This window comes from Leuciscus leuciscus (genome assembly GCF_965113295.1).
Source record: "Leuciscus leuciscus genome assembly, chromosome: 25".
NCBI classification, from domain to species: Eukaryota; Metazoa; Chordata; class Actinopteri; order Cypriniformes; family Leuciscidae; genus Leuciscus; species Leuciscus leuciscus.
The window spans coordinates 5,987,117-6,012,835 of NC_138724.1; the positions used below are offsets into that span (position 1 = coordinate 5,987,117).

Consider the following 25,719-nt stretch of genomic DNA (forward strand, 5'->3'; position numbering starts at 1 on the left):
AGACTTACCGATCACCAGTTTAGTTCCTCCACCGAATGTGTACCACAGTGATACAATCTAATGAAACGCTCGTACAAAAACCTCTATTCCACTCGAGTGAACACACACTCCAGCAGAGAGAGAGAAACAACACTTCAACACACTGATATTAGAAGATCCTCAGCTCTTCTCAACACTCACTCATTCAGATTTGACTAAATGCTTTCTGATATAACACTGTTTAAAGAAATATATTTGATGAGCTGTGACCTCTGAGGTGACCTTTGACCTCTTTGATCATGGATGATGTTGTGGAGTTTCTCATAATGATGCTCCTGTTCTTCATATGCAGATCAATCATCATGATTCACAGAAAAACCTGCAGCTTCAAATAAATGAATCAATAATTCTGAACATTTCAGATGCACATTGTTTAATATATAATGACCTGATTATGAGTCCTGATGAACTTCATGCATGTGGAAAATGTGGGGAATAAATAGACATCATGAAAATATTTCCCAGAGAGCAACATGTCAACATTGATTCAACTTTATGACTCTAAATATAGTAAAACTGATTTATTTAGTTCTTGATTTCTCATTGTTAACATGCTTGTAAAGGTGTAGCACAGAACTGTACTCAGAGAAACTGCTGCGTATGACATATGTTTAAAATGATCTACATTCATGATTCTCCAGACAAAACCTAGTGTCTTATCAGCCTGACAAACATAACAAAAATACTTCATAACTAATAAATATGTGCAATTAATCACTAAATGGTTGAATAACATTATTCTGCAAGTAAAATCTTCTATGTAGAGTTTATGAGTTTGTTATCAGCACAAGCTGTTGTAAATCCTGCCCACTTCTTTGCATTGTCAGCACATGCTTCAGTGCTCTGAGAGTGTTTATAGTGCTGTGAGTTTAACACTTCATGACTGAGAGCAGAACACAATCTTCATCATCACACAAGACTAAACTACAGCAATGAACACAATCTACATCTTCATCTGGATATTGCTCTGTATATCAGGTATACAATAAGACACTGACATGCTTATAACTACATTAATAAAGTTGGCTCATATTTTATACATATTGAACATCTATTTCTATTTCATTGTTTTTATATTGTCTTTATGCATTTCTCTTCCAGGCTCCAGTGGACAGATCACAGTAACTCAAACTCCTGTAGTTCATACAGTTTCATCAGGAGAGAATGTTGTGATGAGATGCAGCGCCAGCACTCCTTTAGCATACTGTAGTACCTGTATGTCCTGGTACTCACAGAAACCTGGAGAAGCTCCTAAACTCCTCATATATGGAGCAACAACCCGTAATACTGGAACTCCATCTAGATTCAGTGGCAGTGGATCTGGCAGTGATTTTACTCTGACCATCAGTGGAGTCCAGACTGAAGATACAGGAGATTATTACTGTCAGAGTTTCCACTATCCGAACAGTCAGTATGTGTTCACACAGTGATAAAGAGTCGTACAAAAACCTCTGTCAGTCAGACGTCACAGTGACTGCACTGATACAGCTGAGAGAAACTGCAGCTGCTGATGGAGGATCACAAACTACACAATATCAAACCTTTCACACACTTTATTCATTTATTATGATGTACTAAGTAAACATATAATCTTATATCTCTTGCTAAACTGGACTAAAATGTGTAAAAAATGTGAGTGGTGCTTATCCTTTATTGTTCTTGTAAAGCCACGACAATGTAATAATTGCAATAGCCTATGCTGTCTCCTAGATAAATATTTATCAGCTGAATAATTGTAAAGAAATGGATGTTTAAATGCAGTTGTCGGGACCTTACTCGTCCTGTGGCCAATTTTCCGGCATTCCTCTGGACTGGCATTGAATCACTAGAACAGGGGTGTCAAACTCATTTTCACTGAGGGCCACTTCAGCATTATGGCTGCCCTCAAAGGGCCGGCTGTAACTGTAAGACTTTTAAAATGTTAATATATTGTCTTTTTATTATTACTTATTTAAGTTACAAATATTGTATATGCATTTGCAGGGGTGTTTCTAGGTTTTAAAAACATCAGAGGATGAATCCGAAACATCAGGGGCTGGGTAATAATGATTTGATACAGAGAATAATGTATATTGTATATATGCAGGGGCAAACTGGCTCAAAAATTCAGCCCTGGCACTGTAGCCACACCAGCACACATTACCACACAGTCATGCGTATTCAAATGTGAGGTTGTTACGTCCCTGTGTTGCGTGTGTTTTGTTTTTGTTTCTCTCTCCGCTTCTCTTGTCTACATTCACTTCTTAGGTACCCGTGATTTGTCCGGTAATCTGTCAATCATCATCAGCGCTGACGTCATCAATCATCTCTGTCGCCAATGGGAAAAGACCACCTCGGATAAAAGAGAACGCCAGACGTTTCTTTCCCACGCACGGCTTTCTGTTGATATCTTGCACAAATTACCTTGCTCTTGTTTCTGTAACCCTTTTGGTTTTGTGTTGCTTGATGTTAGTGTATGATTCCATTCTTCTTGTATTCATCTCTTTTTGTTTTATGTAACTTGAGTATACAGTGTCTCACTGTATGTTACTAGTCCTGATAGAGGCGGACAGGTAAGAATGTCACGTGACATACACTGCAACACGTAGGGTTTTTGAACTGTCTAGTACATTAGGTTAGGGGCGAGTGCCACTCCATGTACTTTTGGTTATGGGTAGTTAGTGGAGACTAGATAGGGCGTCCTGGACGCTGAAGATTTTGCCTTGCCTTTTAAACTGGAGGTCGACGCAAGTGCCGTAGGTGCTGCTGCGGTACTCCTTCAAGAGGACAAAAATAGCATCGAACATCCTGTGTGTTATTTTTCTCGAAAATTTAATAAACACCAGTGTAACTATTCGACCATTGAGAAGGAGGCTCTGGCGTTACTGTTGGCACTACAATACTTCGAGGTTTACGTAGGCTCCAGTTCTCTCCCTGTCACTGTTTATACGGATCACAATCCGTTAGTTTGTTAGGGGGGTTCGGGGGCATGCTCCCCCGATAAAATTTGTATTTCTCGGACCTACATATGTGCACACACACACACGCACGCACACACACACACGGAGGTTGCTTGCGGAACATTGAGCAGAACGCGCTGTGAATACGTAGCGGAGAGCACAGCGCACACACACAGCGGAACGCGATTCGAAGTTATGCATCTTCGGAAGCGGACTCGCACGCAAAGTCATAAAACACGCTGAGCCAGAGTCAAACCATCGCCGAACACGCAGGGGCGCGGCGGCTTTAGTATCTTTCGGCCAAAAACCGATATACCCATATGCTCTCGCGGGCCATATAAAATAATGTGGCGGGCCGGAATAGGCCCGCGGGCCTTGAGTTTGACACATGTGCACTAGAGTCATGGAGACTACAGGGTCATATCGAGTCATCAGCCATACAAATACCATACAGTTATTTTATTATTGAACCTACCTCTCAAAAAATATGTTTTTATGTGTGTGTGTGTGTGTGTGTGTGTGTGTGTGTGAATATCTTGTGAATGATTAGAAGATTCTACACTTTAGGATTGGCTTTTCATTAGTAACTCCTGTAAGAATCACGGTAACTAACTAGTAATGACTACAGTGTTACTACATACTTCTAAAGACATTTTCTAAAAGATGTAAAAGTTCACCAAAAATCTCAAACGCTTGAAATGACTTTAGTATTTGGTTGCACAAATCATGACTAGAAAAACTGCTTTAAACTTGAGGCATGAAACAAGTAACTTGTATAAAACATTTATATATTTTATAATTTTTTATTAAGTGTCTGATACCATTTCCGGTAACACTTTAGAATACTGTTCCTTCATTAATGAATAACTACATAGGAACAAATGAGTAATGCATTAGTAACACTCTAGTAACTACTATTAACTAACAAGAAACTCTGATTAACGAATTAACGAGTAATAGCGCTCAGTCGGATGTGGTAGTTCACTATTAGCTAATCAATAACTACTATTTTTCATACCTCACTGAAGACTATAAGAACTACTATATAAATATTTATAATGCACAATGTTTAATATAAGGTAATGGTAGCCCATTAGTAATGACTCAAGTGTTACTACATCATTCTAAATTAACTACTAATTATTTGGATCAGTATTCTAAAGTGAAAAGCATGGGAACACACCAGAGGTGGGACAAAGTCATTGTTATGCAAGTCACAAGTAAGTCTCAAGTCTTTGCCCTCGAGTCCCGAGTCAAGTCGAGTCAAAGATGAGGCAAGTCCCGAGTCGAGTCAAAAGTCAAAGCCAACAAGTCTCAAGTCGAGTCCAAAGTCCTACCATTTTAGTTTCGAGTCATTTCAAGTCCTCTTACCACAGAAATAAAATTTATACAAATCATGTACGTCTGTAAGATTTGTATTTATTTAAACCTCTTTTTATACAATGACATTAATCAAATACAGTAAAAAACAGAAAATTTAATTTTCACAAAAAATGCTTGTATTTCAACAGCATATTGCACTAGAACAATGCACAGCATGCAGCTTCAGTCCTGTATTGTATTAACCTCATATTGCAAAACAGTTTAACTTTCAAATAGACATGGGTCGTTTTAGCCTAAACCTTTTTAAACATGTCATCAATAAAATCCTCACTCCTCAAAATTATCACTTCTGAAAAACTGGACCAACCTGATAATATAATTGGAATGCGTGTTGCAGTGCGTATGCGGTGCAAGACCAGCACGCGCAATAGTGCTTTCACATATGCTGCGTTTGCAGTGCGTGATCCGCGGCTGTACCACAAATACATACTCACTATTTGTATTTCAAATCCAGAAGTTATTAGCATCTTTTATTTAAAAAAAAAAATTGTCAGCATTGCGATTCTCTTTGTACACACGTATACACTCTTTAATAGACGTATTCACGTTTAAATACAATTTAAACAACGTATTATTTAATGCATTACTCTTATATAATTATATATTAAGTTGCTCAAGCAAGTGGTAAAATATTTAACCATGTACTTATATTAAAATCGCATAGCCTACATTTTAAATTAAAACTTAAAATTGACAAAAACAGCAGACTCATACTCTTTCTTTTGCATAATTTAAATCTTTATACAATAAATCTCGCATGTCACAAAGAACTTGTTTTTCCACCTCCACGAATGAGACGAGTGTTATGTTGCCTTGTTGAAATATGTATTTTCCCTTGATTTAGGCTACCCCGGTCTTAACGTCTCAGCATTGCGATTCTCTTTACACATATACACTCTTTAATAGACGTATGCACGTTTAAACACAATTTAAACAACGTAGGCCTATTATTCAATGCATTACTTCTACTTATATTAAGTTCCTAAAGCAAGTGGTCAAATATTTAACCATGTAGGCTACTTGTATAAAAAAAACAGCCGACTCTCATGTCTTTTATTTTATATTTAAATTAATACAATAAATCTCGCATGTCACAAGGAACATGTTTTTCCACCTCCACGAATGAGACGAGTGTCGTTCATTATGTCGCTTTGTTGAGGTAAATTGTAGTTCTCTTACGAGAGGTACTCTCGTACTGCGTAAATCTTACGCTAGGGGAAAATCTCTTTTCCGCGAGATACTGAAGCCAAAAAATTATCCTTAATTTTGAAATAATGTAAAACGCGTTGCGGCAGCATGCAGACATAGGCGAGACAGCTTGCGCGCCTATTGGCTGCCCTGCGGCAACTGCAGCAGCCTATCGATAAGGCCCTATCGTGACGTCAGTACCAATGGGGGCGCTTCGCGCCCAATACGTCACGTCCCGCCGAAACGGGCGTGGCCTGGGGCTATAAATATAGCATCGAATGGCTAGCTTACCGATTTTTCATCTCTTCAGCGGAGCTCACGCATCGCTGGATCCAGAGAGAAGAAGCCGCGCCGTGGAAAAAGCCTTTCAGCGGGACGAGTACGGTACCTGGAGTCGCTGGCCGCGCCGCCTTCAACCGCCGTTCCTGCTACGCTATCCGGCGTCATATCCTTTTCATTGCTAGTGTGTGTTCGCCGCCGCGACTCACACTCCTTCACTAAAAGAGCAGAGCGTCTTTTTTAAGATGTCTCGACCATCCTGTGGCTCGTGCCGAGCCCCACTCAGCGACGGGGACCGCCATGTCATCTGCGTTTCCTGCCTGGGTGAAGGACATGCAGCTCTAGCGCTCGCCGACGGCGGATGCCCTCACTGCGAGCTTATGCCGATGGCGACTCTGAGGACTCGCATGGCAACCTTCCACGAGCCTGCATTTCTCGCTGTGACGCCGCGCCGTAAGAAGCGCCGTGCTCAGCGGATCCCTGAGCCTCCTCCCACCGCGAAAAGCTCGCCGGTTCGCCCGCCAGCTTCGCCGTCTGCTTCACTTGAGTCTCTCACTCCCGGACAGTGGCCGCCGTTGGCCGCCGCTTCCGCCGGAGATGACGAAGAAGAAGCGGCAGTTGTCGAGGAGGACAACTGCTCTATCCTGGCTTCAGGCAGCGAAGATTGGGCGAGCTCTGTGGACCTCCCCCCTTCTTCTGCCCGCGAGTCGTCAGGAAAACGGGCCAGTATTGAAGCTGAGCTGATGCGTCTGCTCACACAGGCCACAGAGAGCCTCGGCCTCGAGTGGTCCGCGCCCGCCGAGCCTACACGCAACCGTCTGGACGGTTGTTTCCTGCAAGGGGACCGCGTTTCTACGCCCTCAAGACCCGCCCCGTTTCTTCCTGAGCTTCACGAAGAACTGGCAAAGTCTTGGAGCGCCCCTTTTTCAGCCAGGCTGCGCTCCTCTGCTTCAGCGGCATTCTCCGTGGTGGACGGTGCCAAAGACAGAGGATACCTCGCTCTTCCTCTGGTGGAGGAGGCAGTAGCAGCCCATCTTTGCCCGCCCTCTGCTGGACGGCGGACTAAGACGGCGCTACCATCAAAAGCCTGCCGCGCTACTTCTACCCTGCACAGTCGCGCTTACACCGCCGCTGGGCAGGCTGCATCAGCGCTACACACTATGGCCACTCTCCAAATCTTCCAAGCTAACCTTCTCCGAAAGCTGGACGAGGAAGGCACGGAAGCAGTCAACGTGGCGGATTTAAGGAGCGCTACGGACCTCGCTCTCCGCGCTACAAAATCCGCTGCACAGGCCATAGGGCGGAACATGGCCTCTCTCACCGTTGCTGAGAGACACCTCTGGCTGACGCTTTCAGAAATGCCGGACTCGGAGCGCTCTGTGTTCCTCGACGCCCCCGTTTCTGCTACTGGCCTCTTCGGATCGTCCGTCAAAGATTTCGCGGACCGATTCGCCGAGGTACAAAAGACGTCGCAGGCCATGAAGCACTTTCTGCCAAAGCGCTCTAGCTCCGCATCAGGCCGCTCAAAACAGCCGTCTGCCCGCAGCTCGCAGCCGCCGCCCCCCGCCGCCGCCTCACAGCGTCGACAGGCCCGGGACCAGAGACCACGCTCTCGCTCTGCCGGCCGCCGCCCCCCACCGCGTGGGACTCGGCCGAAGATTGAGATAAAGCCCGAGGCCTCAAAGTCTTCCTAGCCAGCTTAGGAAAACGACGGTGTTCAAGCCCCGCTGCGGCCGGGCTTCCACCAAAATTTCTCGCTCGTCCAGTTCCATTACATGCGACTGTTCCAGTGTACTCGACAGTAAACAAGTCGGTTACATTACCCGCTTGCCTGTACACAAACGCCGTTTTCACGGCGACCCAGATAAATCCTGTAAAGAGTGTATTTTCTGGTATTCCGGCCACGGCCGACGGTGTTATGAGTGTAGTAAAAATGCCCACTGCCCAGTGCCCATTCCTACACCCAGACACAGCCCGCCCCACAGGGCTCGCGCACATAAAATCGACTCATGTCGATTGCGCACAGAACGTAGTGAGCGTGCCCACATCCCAGTGCCCACAAACACTACACACTGCATGTCTCTCGGTTTCTGTAAAAACGAAACCAACACACATACAGCCGACTCAGGCCGATGGTGTGTTCAGTGCAAATGTGCCCGCTGTCCTGCGCCCACATTCACTCACAGACATGACGAATCCCTCGGTTTCCCCCACGCTCGCCGTCTCTCAGCTACCTGCCGTAAGAGAGCCGAGCGCGGGCGAACCGCCCGCTGTGATCAACACACTCCCCGCCTCGAGCGCTGCAAATGCGGTGTCTATAATACAGCATACCGAAGCTCCCCGGCCGCCACTATGTCACGGCCAGAGCTCCGATCTCATTCAACCCTTAGCTATGCATGCAAATGCGTGGGCAAAGCTTCCCGGTGTATCAGAATGGGTGCTGAACATTATAGAAAGAGGCTATTCGCTACAGTTCGCTCGACGTCCCCGCCGTTGTGCGGCGCGAATCGAAACCACGGTAGAAAAGGAAGTAGCAAATGTACTTCGTACCGAAATTGCGAAACTGTTGAGCAAAGGGGCAATAGAGCCTTTATCTCAAGCTCAGAGCGAAGGGGGGCTATACAGCAGATATTTTCTGGTTCCGAAAAAAGACGGGGGTCTCAGACCCATTCTAGATCTAAGACAACTGAACGAAGCGCTTTCAAAACGCCGGTTCAGAATGCTCACAACCAAGAAAATCCTCGCGCAAATTCGCCACGGGGACTGGTTTGTGTCAATAGATCTGAAAGACGCGTATTTCCAAATACAAATAGCGTCACGTCACAGGCGATTTTTGAGATTCGCCTTCGAGGGCCAGGCTTATCAATACACAGTCCTACCGTTTGGCCTGTCCCTAGCACCCCGTACATTCACGATGTGCATGGACGCAGCCCTCGCTCCCCTGAAACTTCGGGGAATGCGAGTTTTGAACTACTTGGACGATTGGCTGGTTCTAGCTCAGTCACATACAGAGCTCATAGAACACAGAACCATTTTACTCGAACATCTCGAGAATCTGGGTCTCAAAGTCAACTGGGCAAAAAGTTCACTGTCTCCCAGTCAGAGAATATCTTTTCTGGGCACAGAACTGGACTCGCTGTCAATGACAGCTCAAATATCGCTACAGCGCAGATTGACTATTCAGCGCATGACAGAAACCTTCCGCCGCGGCACTATAGTCCCGCTAAAGAAGTTTCAAAGGATGCTCGGTCTCATGGCAGCAGCATCTACAGTTCTCCAGCTGGGTCTGCTTCGCATGCGCCCACTGCAGTTCTGGCTACAAGCGCGAGTACCGCGTCGAGCGTGGACTTCAGGTCTCTTTCGCCTCAAGGTCGATCAAAAATGCGTCTCAGCACTGATACCCTGGAGAGCGACCGACTGGTACCAGTCAGGTGTAAGCCTGGGGACTTCCTCGAGTGTGAAGGTGGTGTCCACGGACGCCTCCACCTTGGGATGGGGAGCACTGCTCGAGGGCAGACCGTTTTTCGGCCAGTGGTCAGAACGGGAAAAGCTTCTGCACATAAACTGCCTGGAAATGATGGCAGTCGACAACGCGCTGAGGCGCTTTCGTCCCCAAATAGCAGGACACCACGTCTTGGTCCGCTCGGACAACATGTCAGTGGTAGCCTACATAAATCGCCAGGGAGGCATCACATCCCGAAACCTGTACAGGTTAGCGAAACGCCTCCTGGTATGGGCTCAGCACAATTTGCGCTCGCTCAGAGCAGCGCATGTGCCTGGCCACCTGAATGTGGGACCAGACAGACTGTCCAGGAACAATGTTCCAGCAGGAGAATGGTCACTGCATCCGCAGACAGTCCAACTGCTGTGGCAGACATTCGGCAGGGCAAAGATAGACCTGTTTGCGTCTCAAGAAAACGCTCACTGCCCGGAATTTTTCTCCAAGAGCAAGGATGCGCTGGCCCACGTCTGGCCCCGCTACCCGCTCTATGCTTTTCCCCCCATCGCGCTCCTACCTCAGGTATTAGAGCGGATCAGGGAAAGCAGATGCTCAGTGCTACTAGTGGCTCCGTTCTGGAAGAACCAGGCTTGGTTCCCAGTTCTTATGCAGCTGACGAGCGCTGCCCCATGGCCAATACCAGTGAGGAGGGACCTCCTCTCTCAAGCCAGGGGCTCGATCTGGCATCCTCGCCCGGAGCTTTGGTCCCTACATGCGTGGGCCATCAACGGGTACCCTCTGACCTCCCAGAGGGAGTGTTAAACACGATCATGCAGGCTAGAGCTCCGTCTACGAGACGGCTCTATTCCTCAAAATGGTCAGTGTTCTCCAGCTGGTGCACAGCACGCGGCTTTTCACCCCTGGACTGTGGAGTGACGGAGGTTCTCTCCTTCCTACAAGAGCTACTGGATGAAGGCAGAGCCCCATCCACGCTCAAAGTCTATGTGGCGGCTATAGCAGCGTTTTCTAAACCAACGCTTGGTCAGTCACTAGGAAGGAACGATCTGGTCATTCGGTTCCTTAGAGGAGCTAAGAGGTTAAATCCTCCCAGACCTCCCTCAGTTCCCATATGGGACCTTTCTACGGTCTTGGAGGCCATGAAGGGTGCCCCATTTGAGCCAATCCAATCAATAGATATCAAACACTTGTCTTTCAAAACGGTGTTTCTTCTGGCTCTCGCTTCAGTGAAGCGCATAGGGGACTTACAAGCGCTCTCAGTGAGCGCGACGTGTATGGAGTTTGGGCCAAATGACTCGAAAGTCATACTCAAACCGAGGCACGGGTACGTCCCTAAATCCCTCAACACACCGTTCAGGGCCCAGGTGATTTCCCTGTCTGCCCTGCCGGTCTCTAACGAGGAGAAGGACACCAGCTTCCTTTGCCCGGTCAGGGCGTTAAGGGCTTATGTGTCCCGCACGTCTGTTTTCAGACAGACGGAGCAGCTCTTTGTTTCACTCTACGGGCGTTCTAAGGGACTCGCCGTGTCGAAACAGAGTCTATCCAGATGGATAGTCGATGCTATAGCGCTGGCTTACACCTCTAAGGGCTTGCAGTGCCCATTAGGTGTCAGAGCGCACTCCACGAGAGGCGTGGCCTCGTCGTGGGCTTGGTCTAGTGGGATTGCCCTGCAAGATATCTGTATGGCGGCAGGCTGGGCCTCCCCGTCTACATTTATAAGGTTTTATAACCTAGAGGTTCCCGCTCTGCAAGCTAAGCTGCTTTCAGTCTAAAAATCGGTACTGTCTGCCCCGAGTGCGTCCGGCCCAGAATACCGAAATGGCTTGAGCAACGCTCGATCGCGCAGCTCTATGGGCAGTGTGTAAGACCCACTATATTCATCAGTCCAGGCCGGGGTCGCCCTGACTGAATAAAATACCATCACTATAACTGTTTCTTATAGGATGCTACATTATAGGAATGATGCTATTCTAGCCACTCTTCCTGGGCTCTCTGTGAGTCACTTATGATCATGTACTACATGAGCCCGGGCACTTGCCCTTGGGACTTTGGTGCTGGATCTTAGCATGCACGGCGTTTTACACTGTTTCCCCTAGCGTAAGATTTACGCAGTACGAGAGTACCTCTCGTAAGAGAACGTACTCGGTTACTAACGTAACCTCCGTTCTCTCTAGAGAGGAAACGAGTACTGCGTATCTTGCCGTGCCTGCGCACGCTCCGGTTCGCTCCGGCGATGAAAAACCGGTAAGCTAGCCTTTCGATGCTATATTTATAGCCCCAGGCCACGCCCGTTTCGGCGGGACGTGACGTATTGGGCGCGAAGCGCCCCCATTGGTACTGACGTCACGATAGGGCCTTATCGATAGGCTGCTGCAGTTGCCGCAGGGCAGCCAATAGGCGCGCAAGCTGTCTCGCCTATGTCTGCATGCTGCCGCAACGCGTTTTACATTATTTCAAAATTAAGGATAATTTTTTGGCTTCAGTATCTCGCGGAAAAGAGATTTTCCCCTAGCGTAAGATTTACGCAGTACTCGTTTCCTCTCTAGAGAGAACGGAGGTTACGTTAGTAACCGAGTACGTTTTCCTTGCTTTACCCTGGTCTTAAAGTGAAAATAGTATTTAATTAAATACATTTATGGTGAGATTACTACATTTTATTTAATTAATCACGTTTATGGTGAAATTACTAAATTTTTAGGTCAATCTGTGTTCATTTTGGGCACTTGGTGTTTTATGCCCCCAATGGCGCCTTCCAGGCAGCGAGGGGATGGGTAGGTTTAAGGTTGAGGGTAGGGTTAGCTGCCTCTAAGGAGCCATTGGGGGCCTAAAACACCATCGAGCTTCATTTTGACCACGAAACATGCGCTGTCACTTTAATTCAGCGCGTGCAGCACATGTGCAGCACAGCAGAAATAGACTCGGTGCGGAAACGGAGTTTGTGTGAAACGGGCGTTAGATGCTGTCGAATCAAAACAACGTGGGACTACAGTGATTGGATGTCGTGCAGGCAGCGCGCGCGCTCGCTGCATGCATACAGCTGGTGCACATTTTTTTCACAGATGCAGATAAACTGAGAGCGGCGCGGCCGTGTGGACATTTTTTTCCCCAGTTTTCATGGGAAGTAGCAAGTCTTCTCGAAGTCCAAGTGAAGTCACGAGTCATTGATGTTAAAGTCCAAGTCGAGTTGCAAGTCTTTGTACATTTTGTCGAGTCGAGTCTGAAGTCATCAAATTCATGACTCGAGTCTGACTCGAGTCCAAGTCACATGACTCGAGTCCACACCTCTGGAACACACTAGTAATGGCTAAAGTGTTACCAAATCCATTGGAAGGAATTGCTATTCAAAATCTTACAAACATATCAAAAGCTTACAATGACTTCAGTCAATATCAGGTTGTTATCATGTTTTTCACTTTAGAATACTGATCCAAATAATTAGTAGTTCCTTTAGAAGGATGTAGTAATACTTGAGTCATTACTAGTGGGTTACCATTACCTTTTATTATAAATTATGCATTATTCATGTTAATTATGAACCTGTAGATAGTAGTTCTCTAGGAGGTATGAACAAAATAGTAGTTATTGATTAGCTAATAATGAACTACTACATTCATCTGAGCGCTATTACTTACTAATTTGTTAATCAGAGTTTCTTGTTAGTTAATAGTAGTTACTAGAATGTTAATAATTCGTTACTCGTTTGTTCCTGTGTAATTACTCATTAATGAATGAACAGTATTCTAAAGTGTTACCGTGCATTGTGCTGTGCAAATGTATGTAAATCACCTTATGTCCAACATTTTGTATATGTGCCAGTCCATCTTCCCCTCCATCCAAGTCAAGTAAGTTTTATTGTTGTACCTCACAAGAATACTGTTACATAAACACATATAAATACACACAGCCTATCTAAAAAGAGGTAATCTAAACATAACTAAACATAACTAAACATTTAACCATATACATATACTCTGAAACATTCAGGGCAAACCGTGCAAACGGGAACAGTGCAAGAGGACATTAAGGGCATAGGGACATTACTATGTATAGTATGACATAGACAGATTCACATTATGTAAAAACATTTTAAAAAGAGATGTAGGTGCTTCAGACAATTGTGATGTGTGTGCATGGATAGCAGTGAGGAAGTTTAAATGCGTAGTCGTCTTGTACGCAGGTAAGGACTGTGCACTCAAAAAATACTTTGGCTTAAAATTCAAGATTTAGGCCTATGTATTTGAATTGCATATACAAATGTTATTCATTTGGATTACACGGTTTTAACATAAACTAATCATCTTAATTTGATGCATATCAATACTAAAAAAATCATGACAGTTTATTATTAATTATTTGCATCTATTTGATTTGATTTAAATAATCATGGTTGAAATCTGGCTAGCTGTGGAACAAGCAGTATTCAGTTAGTTAAAATATATGAGATTGAAACAAATTGGATTTATTGATGATAAAAATGTAGTGCTATTTAAGGGTATGTTTACATTAGGGGTGTGCATTGGCACTGCCCTCACGATTCGATTCGATTACGATTCACCAGGTAACGATTCGATTCAATTCGATTCTACGATGCATTGCGATGCATCACAATTCTACTGCACACAACAAGGCAAAATTTTCATCAGTCATGAGGCAATACAAGCAGTCAGATATTGAACAACAGATTTTATTGGCTGCTATGTGTGTATTATCACTCTCCTGTATCTTTGACATAAATGTCATTAAATAAAATAAAATTGAATGGTACAGGGTATTGGATATGACATTTTCAAACCTGAAAAAGAAAGCATAAATCACTGCTTTCAGTGCTTTGAATGAGAAATGTTTCTCTTCTCTCTGCTTGAGAACCATTTGAAATTAAATTTCAACTTTATTGTCCAACTCGAGGCCAGAAAATAAACAGTGTAGGGTGTAACGGTTCACAAAATTCATGGTTCGGTTCAATACGATACACTTGTGTCACGGTTCGGTACGTTTTCGATACAGCAAAAAGAAAGAAATGCCAGAGAAATTTCCTTGATTTTTTTTTTATTCCTTTTTTATTAGAACTAACATCATAAACTATGACTTTTTTTTTTCTTTGAGCAATGATGGAGCTATAATTGACTCTTCTTAAGAGCATATAAAACAAAACAGCTGCTTGGAAAAAATTATATGTAATATTTTGTGCTTATAAACAAATGTTTATTTTAGTTCAGATTAACATTTGAGGGCAGCAATGTTATTCATAATGTCGAAATAAATCCGACATAACGTTACTTGAAAGCATTATAGCCTACTATTCCTGCCAAACTTCCAAAGTTGCAGTTACTGTTACTACAGTAAATCCATGGTGAATATTGCAGATCTGTGGACACTGGATAGTTCATTCATGTCACAATGTTTCTTCCAGGTTTCCACGTCAGTGCTGTTTGATCCGTTAATAACGGAGAAATGTGAATGTTTTTCATTAGATCTCGCAGCGATGTTATTACTTTAGTGGCGAGTTCAAATGCTTTCTTTACTGGATCTCTTAGCGCTGTGTAGTATAAGATCGGCTCGCGCTGCGTTGGTCCAAACTGATAAACAGTCCATCACGAGTAGCTCAGTTTCGTTCCGCTTACATTGCGTTTGCCATTTGATGTTGTGGTCGCGCCAGCGTCTACATTATGAGCGAGCGCGACGCGCTTACATTTGAAATAACCGTTCGGTTTGAAAATGCGTGCCTTGTACCGAACGGTTTAGTACGAATACGCGTACCGTTACACCCCTACAACAGTGACATAATCGATTATGGCACTTTGCCGCATCGATGCTGAATCGTGCATGCCCCGCATTGCGATGCATCGCCGAATCGATTATTGTTGACACCACTAGTTTACATGTTTACAATTATCAACATTTTTCATTTGCGTTTTTCGCGTTCAGGGAACAACGTTGTCTAAACGATCCCCGTTCACTCGGATCAGCGAAAACAACTAAAAACGGTGTATTCTGCTCCCAGGCCAGTAGTTGGCGATGTCACATTGTAAAGATACACTACGCACTTATAGACTGAACACGTAATACACATGCTCATGACATCACTGTTTTCACGAACCCGTTTTTCTGTAGTTTACACAGAGACAATAACAGTATCGTTTTCAAAAACTTGTTTATTTGTGCTTTCAGGCGCCCAGAACGCAGTTGTCGTGTAAATGAAAGGCCAAAACGCATAAAAACTTATACGGTTTTAGTTGAAAACTGCTTGTGTAAACTGCCCCAAAACACATTTGGTTTATTAGTACTATTATAGTGTTATTATAGTATTATTACTTATAGTATTATTATTCATTTATGACTGACAAATATGTATCACATTAAATCTATTCATTTGTTTATGTCAAAACTGTGTAATCCAAATGGATGGAAATTTTAAACATTAAATTTAAACATTTATTTTATTGGAAATTTAAGATCCAATTTTATATAGAATTTGGCATTGAGAAAGGTCACATGTGACTGAAATGTTTGTCATAAAAGCAGGCGCTTTATCTCGCAATTTTTCTTCCTCATTGATAGAGTGTGCAAACTTTTTTTTTATAATTTCCCTTGGAGTTTTTTTGTCTACACACCTCAGACAGTTTTAAAGGCGCGGTGAGTTCTTGTCTATTTCTTGGCATAAATCTTATATTTAGGCTTTTTTTTTTTTTGCAGTGTATACAATGGTCATGTGGTGTATCATGGGGGAGGGTCTCTTCTGGAGTTAATCATTCTGTACATGAGGGATTAAAATAAGCTTTTACTATTTTAATCTTTTCAGTTCGAGAGGAACGCACATATGTCTCTGATTAAACTTGCTTTTACAATATCAGTTTGACTCTCTATAATGAAACACAGTACTCTGATGATGTGATTACAGAGAACTATAAATATTTGACTTTATTTGAGCATTAATTATTAGGCAAAAACAAATTATCTTACAGTTCAGTCTGTTGTTCTTCCAGGTATTGGCAGCAGCATATAGCAGGCATCATATCGCACTGTAATTTGTGACGATTGTTTTCATTTAAGCTCATGTGCTATTTTGGATGAGAATCAGAAGCCTCACGTGTCACTCATTTGTATGTTTCGTCATTGAAGTTGCACAACTGAATGTCAAAGATGTTTAAACCCTCTAGCAGAAATCTCCAATTCAATCAAGTTGCCTCTTCTGCAGAACATTTGCTGCAAACTAAAAATTCTGTCTTATTATGCTTACCCATATGTACTCAAAATGTTAAAATCCCCCTGTAGTCAATAATTTCATCCCTTAAAACTCATAGTTGATCACCAAAATTACATATTTAAATGTTTTTTTCTTGACAAAAAAAAAAAAAATCTTAATGCCTTTAGATAGCTTGAATGTAACTCTACACCCTTGCCTCATTTAGCATATGTGGTTCTATGAATATTCAAATTAGCCCCGCCTCCACTCACTCCCTCACTCAGCTCAGAGATCCACTGGTTGACGATCACACGTTGATCTGATTGGTTACAAGGTAGTTTGTGACGTCAGAAACACCAGCGATTTCAAAGCGTGTTTTTGAGACTGTCTTTGGTTCACTGCAGTTTTAAGGAGGAAATACTCAGCAATGCTGTCGACTTATGAATTTACACATGGTTTGTCTTAAAGCATATTAAAAACACCACATAGACACATAAACAACATTAAACCTGAAGCAAACCTAAAGCATTATATAACAGTTAGGTCCTGTCCACTCCAGTATAACGTTTTTGGACAAGCAGCATTTCAAGAGAACTGATTTTTCACATCTCTAGACATTTTCATTGTTTGTATTGGAGTGGTTTTGATTATCCTTTTCTAGTCAAATCTACCCATTATTCTTTTTAAACTTTACATATTACACAATAGAATGAGACTTTGTAATCTCTAGACACTAGATAGGACTCATGCAACTTTCCATTGAGGACAGACTGTTCTTGTCTTGATCCTTAACCCTATCTTCTCGTGATGTTTACAGTTTTCCCATTGACTGAGTTGGCTGACAGAAACACTGGAACTTTCCAGCGACAGGTTGGTGGCTATCATTAAATCAGAATATAGACCTCGATCCATCCCCAGCCCACCTGTTGGTAATAATGGTGTTCTTTTTTATTTTAATGACCTGTTGTTGTCATCCATAATTAGTCAAAACTCAACCACACCCCTCATATCCTGCGTGAAAACCACTTAAAGACCCACTCCGATGAAAATCATGTTTTTCTAGGTGTTAACATGTTCTTGTAGCATTTTTCTGATGTTAGAGGACATATCTTGAGAAAAATAAGCTCAAAGTTGTATTTCTGAGTATTTCTGCATTCAAATGGCTGTGAATCAGTAGCAGACGCTAAAATGCCGGCTAAAATAGACTGGAGTTGTGACGTAGTAACTCCACTGGGCGGGGCCACAAGCTCATACTCCCCTCCGCCCCGCCCGCTCAGGTTCTGAGGAGTAGAGAAGACGATGGCGGATCAACACCTATGTGCGGTAGCGGGTTGCAATGCTAAGAGGAGAGATATTGGTATTAGCTTTCATGCTTTACCAAAACATGTTGCTGTGAGAGATGAATGGATTACGTTCCTTGGTCACGGCAATGTTAAAAACCACACATCGGTTTGCGGTCAGCACTTCACAGAAGACTGTTTCACCAACTGGCGGGGGGGGGGGGGGGGGGGGGGTAGGCGCGTTGCGCGTGGTGGGAGCGCTCATAATCCGCCGATGCGGCCACAACATTGTCCAACATCAAATGGCAAACGTAATGCAAGCGGAACGAAACTGCATCAGTTTGGACCAGTGCAGCGCGAGCCGATCTTGATCAAGCAACACTGTAACTACACAGCGCTAATAAGAGATCCAGTAAAGAAAGCGTTTGAATTCGCCACAGAAGTAATAACATCGCTGCGACTCCTGCGAGATCTAGTGAGAAACATCCACATTTCTCCGTTATTAACGGATCAAACAGCACTGACGTGGAAACCAGGAATACACATTGTAATGAACTATCCAGCGTCCACAGATCAGCAACATTCACCATGGATTTACCGTAGTAACACTCACTGCAACCATGTAAGTTTGGCAGGAATAGTAGGCTATAATGCCTTCAAGTAACATTACGTCGGTTTTATTTTGACAATGTTATGAATACAATTGCTGCCCTCAAATGTTAATCATTCTGAACTAAAATAAACCTTTGTTTATAACTACAATATTTTCAGATTAGCCTTTTTGAAGTTTTCATAGCTATCACACAAAGAATAAATCATAGTGCTGCAGAATCAAGTTTAAATTTAAGTTTACTTATAGAGCACATTGAAAACCATTTGTAAGCTAGCGGGAGAGACAGAGCTCTCAGCGGAGGGGAGGGGGAGGGTCGTCTCCGTGCCAACGGCTCCGCCCACAACGCAGAGGCGAATTGCTAATGAGCTACTGCCGCTCTGCTGAAGCGAAGTCCCAGAAAACGGCACAGGTTTTGTGATTTTGGCTAAAAATGGCATAATCATAATTTAAAGACCACTGAGAATGTTTAAAAATAGCTCAAAATATGATCGGAGTGGGACTTTAACGAGGCATTAGCTTACTATAATGCAATATTAGCTCATAAAAATGACCGGAGACATATGAGGTCTTTCACATCTGTCCCCATTCAGTCTAGCTATAGGGACATTATTAAGATTTGTGGCCTTCTCAATTTGCTGAAATGACCACTTTGAAACTCTTATGAATAAATGTCAGCCATGGTTGTTTCCCAGGTAGTGTTGTTTATGCAAAATATGTGACGTGAACAGAACAAACCAAATTCAGTATTAACACAGCTCATAAAATCTATTCAGATGCATTGATTATGCTCTATTTAAAATGTAAGATTCATACTTCACACAGCTGAATTACATTAAGGGTCATACATATACTAATTAATACATATTAATACATATATTAAAGGTCATACACACAGAGAGCACTCTACTGCGCTACTTTTTCAATGTTTTTAGGTAAATACATGCTAGATGGATGTGTTTGACTATTTACGAGATACCTAAAATACATACGACTGAGCAAAAAACGTACGAATTTGTGTGATTTTTGCTCAATTGTACGTATTTTACGAGTTGCCCAATTCGTATGAATTCATACAAATGACTTGCCCCTGACCCCGCCCCTAAACCTACCCGTCACTGGGGTTTAGACAAATCGTACACATTCGTACAAGTGAGGTCATACGAATTAGCCAACTCATAAAATATGTACGAACTGGCCGTGAGATAGCGTTGAAATAACGCAAGAGCTTGCAGTTTTGTTTCTTTCCGCTTGTTGTTTTAACTTCATTCGTTTTTACTGATCGGATATCTATCTGTTTTGTTATAACGTTTCCAAAACGGATATAACTTCAAACCTCAATTCGCATGCTATATGCAAATTTGCTACAGTACATCCACGTCAACAAAAGCTTATCATCAGCTAATTTCAAGATCAAAAATCACTATAGGAGAGAGATTGGCATCAGCACCAGTAAGATAATTTAGTCTAACTAATTTTAATGAAGATGATTGAGTTTTGAGCGGCTGTGACTTTCAGTTTCATTTGCGGCAGTTTGCGCGTTGGCTTGCTGAAGACTCATCAAGAATTCAAGAACGCTGTGCAAGTTTACTGCAACAATGGTGCCGTGAACTTGAAAATCCATTGTTTGGTTAATCCTGGAAAGTGGTCATTGTCACAGTTGTAAACATGTTTCTTCTTCCATGAGGGGGTTTGGCGTCACGGCATTTGTTTCCAGGCGGACCATTAAAGAACGCGACACACTCATCTCCTGGACATCCTGTATAATTCAACCAACCAGATGATGACTTCAAAAATCCTTAAGTGTGTCTTATGCATCAGACGTTCAGCCAATGGTCCGTGAGTGTGACGTCTGAGGCTGAGACTATATAGCCTATAACACGCTTTCACACGTTTATTTTGTTTACATTTTGGGAGGAGTAAAATTTACATAATGTGGTTTCAACATCCAGATGTATTAACACTTGTCCAGTTTTGTTTGGAATGTGTCCCAGACCATCTCCTAAAGTGGTTTGATCGATCGGATTTAAATCGGTCTCAAAAACGTTTCATAGAGCATTTATACCTGGTCTTTTCTCAATCAAATAAATATCTGATCAGAGAAAACGCATGATGTGACAAGTGTAAATAGGCCCATATTTGCTGTGATGCTCAATCGTCAATCACTATCCCATAGAAAGGAAGTAAAGCAAACAATTTACAGCTTTATCCAGGCCTATTGAAGTGTTCTGGGACACACATTACAGACGAAACTGGAGTTGAAATGCATCTGGTTATTGTAATCATCTCCTTTTGCGGTCTTTGATCTTGAAATTAGCTAATGATTAATAAATTACAGTGCATATCTGCTGCTTTCATTGATGTGGACTTTAAATTTGCATATAGCGCGGGAATTGAAGATCGGATTTATATCTGTTTTGCGGAGACACATTTGTATGGCCAAGTGTAAATGGAACCGTTTAAACAAATCAGATAGATATCCGATCAGTAAAAACGAATGAAGTGAACAGGCCCCCAATGTGCACAATTAAATCTGAAATTGATTTGTTTGTAAGGGTTAATTTTAAATTTTATTTTACAAATGAGAAGACTTTAAAACTAAGCGGGTGAATTTTTTTAAATAACTTTAGACATAATTAAATAAATAGATGTAAAAGGTCAGTTTACTCAAGAAAGACTGCAGTTTGAGTGGGAAACACAAGATTCTTTGTGGTCAGTTGATCTTTGGTGACCTTTGGCAATACAAACTTCCTGGATGCTTTCCATCTCCAACCACTGTCTGGATACTGTGGCAACCCAAATGAATGCAGCCATGTCTATACGCTCATTTCTCAAAGGATTCAATAGACGAAAGGGAGGTTTCCGGACAGATAAAGAGGCCTGAGGAATCATGTCAGAGGACAATTTGAAGATTACACCATCTCTCCTACAACCTGTTTATCTGTCATCCTATGTGTAAATACTTAGTCTTGAATGAATGTTGTAAAAGTATGCTTTAAGAAACATATGATACTTGATACTTTTTCATCGATCAGGAAAATTCTCAGTTATTATATTGTAATACCAGGTGTTAGCTTGAACTTCAGCTGGTCCAAAGAAAAAAAAAAGAAAGAAAGAAAGAAAGTCATACACATAGAGTGGCTTGAGGGTGAGTAAATCATGGGATCATTTTCATTTTTGGGTGCACTATCCCTTTAACTAAACCAAATTAGTACACTGAACTATAATTATATATATTTTGAACAAGTAAATCTGATTACCACAATAAATTTATATAATTTTTAGTGCTGGACAATGATTAATCGCGATTAATCACATCAAATATAAAAGTTTGTGTTAACATAATATAATTAAAAAGTGTTATAGCCTATATAAAAATATTTATATATTATATAAATTATGTATAAATATATAGCTACTATATACATGCAAATATTTCGCAAATACATGCATGTGTGTATTTATACACTGAACAAAATTATAAATGCAACACTTTTGTTTTTGCCCCCCTTTTTCATGAGCTGAACTCAAAGATCTAAGACTTTTTCTATGTACACAAAAGGTCAATTTCTCTCAAACAGCGCGCGACTCTATCAGTGCCACGGCTCGCGAGCGCGGAGGAGGAGCTGTCAAAGTTTACAAGTAGGAGACACTCAGTATTATGAAACGGCTTGTTGTGTAAGATTAAACCTTCATCTTTGAATGCTCTCCGGTAGATCTAGATGGGATCGTCGCACATACCTTCAGAGATGTGCGTGCGGCTGTGCGTTCACACGGACGCGAATAGCGCGTCAAATTCGCGTCTACAGCCTTGTTTATACTCGACGCAGCCGCAAGAGCGCGAGTCACCGCAGACCGCGCGCGCACCTCTCCAGACGGACGAGGCATTTATACTTGACGCGCGCGCCGTTGTGTTATTCTTTGAAACGACAGGGGGCGACTCGGAGTAATTTACCTCTAAACCACCGGGAAACAGCAGTGAAGAAGTAGTTTGCCGGAAAAACCATAGACATGTATCAGAGAATGTCTAATATGGCGAGAAGTTTCACTCTCAGTACACTTCCGGCTTGTGAACTGGTTGCAGTTCCACTCTGATTCCATATGAGGGCGCTCACAGGACGAGTGCAGAATGAATGGAGGTCTATGGAGATATTGCTCTCAAAATCCACTTTTCTCAGGATATAATTTTTTGTCGAGTAATTTGAATGTTGTTTTCGAAAGGGGATGCAAAGAAATTACACATTGCTGGGTGTTAGATTTTTTTTAGTCACTTATTTGCTTTAAAAAGTCTTTTGAAGTGTCAATGACATCATACACATCGTACGACCAGAGATACTGCTTTACGGCAATCCTTCAGTCACTTTGGTGCTTTCGCGCTCTGCACTTTCTTTTCTCTCGAGGCATCGACAACACAGCTGTCACAGGTAAATACAAGTGCTAGAAGAGTTTTTGTTTTGTTTGTTTCTGGTCCCGCTTCGGATGCCACGATGCCATCAAGCTGTATCTCTGGTCGTAATCAGCCCTTCACTGACCAATCAGCGTTCATTAGCAGAATGCTAGCGTGTTATGGGCAACAACAACTCAACCTGAAAGAAATCGAAAGGACATAAGTACTCGTTCATTCAACTTTCGACCTATAACCCATGTTGAACTTGCAAAACCTACAATCAAATCTGAGATTTCTCAACGGCAATCGGGTGAAAGAGACAAATTTAGCGGTCTAGCCTCATAGACTCCCATTCGTTTTGCACTCATGGCGAGCGCCCCCAGTGGAACTCTGGTGGAACTACAACCAAAATTCGGTACAATAGGACTTAATAGGGAGTGGGCAGGCTCTCCGTAGACGGGCTCTGCATGTATAGAAAGGCTAGATGGCTCAAGGCGGAGTCAGCTGCAAGCGGGAAGGAAGTCGACCGGAAGTTGAAGCCGGCCGCGTGCCACCATCTTGTAGCAGAACTTCACCTGCTGTTAGCATCCCATTGACTCCCATTCATTTTGGCGTCACTTTGACAGCGAATAACTTTACATCTGAGGTGTTTGAAGACTCCATTTGTCCATTATTTATTTCTAAAGAAACACGACAATGTATAAAATGCTCCATTACCTTGTAGCTTACGTTATGGCCCCGTAAAAACAGTTTTTGTAAAAGTAGGCTAACGATTGCGTCATAACCACACGACTCTCTGTCGCACAGTAGAGAGATTACCATATTGACGGGAGGAGAAGCTCGCGGGCAATCGGGGGGACGTGGAGGCAAAATGACAAAATAATTAATCAGAATACCTAGCAAAAGTTTCTCCTGCTCCTAGCTCATGAACACCTCCTACTCACGATCTCCGTCTCTGCAAGTTTCGGAAGGGAATGATTCAGATTTCTCATGCCACAGCCACTAGAAGACAGACGGGTTGCTCACGTCACATCTACGTCGTCAAACTCAGTTTGAGTCTGCGCGTCAGGAACGGAAGTCCTAAAAAATCGCTGAAAATGGGCTTCACTTGCCTCAATTGAGTTCCAATGAGATGACTCTGTCCATTTCTTATACTGTCTATGGTCAGCTGTGTCGTCACTTGGCGGCCATCTTAGGTCAGGAGACTGCGCTGCTGCTCCCTGCTGCTGTGGACGGAAGGTGAGTGACATACGCCAACTAAAATGCTCGTAACTTGCTGAATTCTTGACGGATTTACAAACGGTTTGGTTTATTACAAACCTTATTAACGTGGCTATGATTTGTGCTGATGCCGTTTGTGGCTATAATTTTTCACAAGTATGCAGTTAAATAGCCGCATCCCTGACGTTTATGACACACCAAGCCGTTTGAAAATCGGTTGAAAATTGAGCAAAATATAGTTATTTCAGCACTACATGCACAATAGACTTTAATGTTATAACTGGACGAGCGGTCCTGTCCTAAGATGGCCGCCGTGTGACGTCGTCGGGTCCCATTGGCTCTCAGCGCCGGTAAGCTATCTAGCCTTTCTATACATGTCTATGGGAAAAACGGTAGGGAAAACATGGCGTCTCGCGTGGACATGTACAAGCTGAATGCTGAAGAAGAGTTATTATGTTTGTTAGCTTTAACTAATAAACTTTTAAGATCCACTTAAAATGTTGACTAATGTAGTCATGTGGCATTAACTAACATAAAAACATGCGTTACCTTTTTACTCTTTGGCAATGTTAATAAAAATATAAGTTTTTATTTTTTGTTAATATAGCATTTACAGTAACTGAGTTTGTAATACAAAACTACATGCAGTAGGTTTATTGTACTTTCACTGCATGCAAACTAAATAAAACAGCTGAAGCCTTATTGAAGAGTGTTTAAACTTTAATTTTATCAGCAGGGCAAACTTCTGCTACTGTAAATGTAAGCAGTTACTTTAGACAAGTGCAAACTGGGTGCTTAATAGAAATGTGTTTCTATTCACAAAATGAGAGGCTTTTATTGGTCGCCATCAATGTAAATGTTTCTATGTGTATAGAGACAAAAGAATGAGGTTAATCACTGTCTGTTACCATCAGTGTACTGCAGCACTTTTATTTATGAAGACATTTATGAATGCAAACACAAAATAAAATCTTTAGTTTTTGTTTTTATTTCACAGCAAACTATAAATACAAATCTCTTTTGTAAATGAATTAGAATTTTAATTAATACACAATAGATAAAAAAAAAAACGTTTCTGTTTACAAATTTTTAAGTACTTTGTAATGTGTGTAACGGCAAACAAAATCTATGCATCGTTGTCCCTCAGTGCATCAAAAAGGACCTGATTCAGCTTGAACTTTACATCAAGCTTCTTCCTTGGGTCCACTTTTGCAAGCATGTCAGCTAAAACTAATGTAAACCTGTAGTCCTCATTGTCCTGCTGCATGGCACTTTGTCTCTCTTCGTCCAGCCTCTCCAGTCTTTTTAGCAGGACATCTTCAGTGCTCCGTTTTCTTTTACGGGATAAAGGACATGGCGACTGGAAGGGATGCTGTGGATTGCCTCTCGGTGATGGTGTTTGTAGGGAGGACAAAGATGGCGTAGGAGATGGTGGAATATGCAATGTTATAGGAAGTGGAGAGATGGGGGGTGGTGATGGCGTAACTGGTGAGGAGCTGTCCGAAGTTGTTGTCTCTGGAGGTGAAGCAGATGTTGAAGATGTTCCAGGTGACTGTGTGGCCATGGAGATATGATCATCTCTGGTGTTATCTTCCTCCTTAAAAAAGGCAATAAGTCAAAAAAATCAATCAAAAGTCTTTTAAAAAACACAATGCTACAGAAATATAGAATGCCTATGTAAACACAATGTATTCAAGTTCCTCAGGCACATTACTATATACTTACATGTTCAACACAGTAAAAGTATTACTTT

General features: G+C 42.5%; 2 protein-coding genes and 1 gene segment (V, D, J or C); 2 read left to right on the forward strand and 1 right to left on the reverse strand.

Annotated features, from left to right (window-relative positions):
- LOC309490506 (uncharacterized protein) overlaps nt 1-22,354 on the reverse strand; it is a 35,591-nt gene extending 13,237 nt beyond the window's left edge. Inside the window, exon 1 of the mRNA XM_082159719.1 lies at nt 22,180-22,354. Within this exon, the coding sequence (XP_082015845.1) occupies nt 22,180-22,246 (67 nt within the window). The 5' untranslated portion in view covers nt 22,247-22,354. The remainder of the gene's footprint in view (nt 1-22,179) is intronic.
- On the forward strand, nt 907-3,376 carry LOC309490030 (immunoglobulin kappa variable 3-15-like). The segment is given in 2 exons: nt 907-1,017; nt 1,141-3,376.
- On the forward strand, nt 9,324-12,210 carry LOC309490776 (uncharacterized protein). Its single transcript, XM_082160044.1, has 2 exons — nt 9,324-11,993; nt 12,126-12,210. The coding sequence occupies exon 1, from the start codon at nt 9,561-9,563 to the stop codon at nt 11,055-11,057; it is 1,497 nt and encodes a 498-aa protein (XP_082016170.1). The 5' UTR covers nt 9,324-9,560; the 3' UTR covers nt 11,058-11,993; nt 12,126-12,210.
- Nucleotides 22,355-25,719: the final 3,365 nt, after the last annotated feature.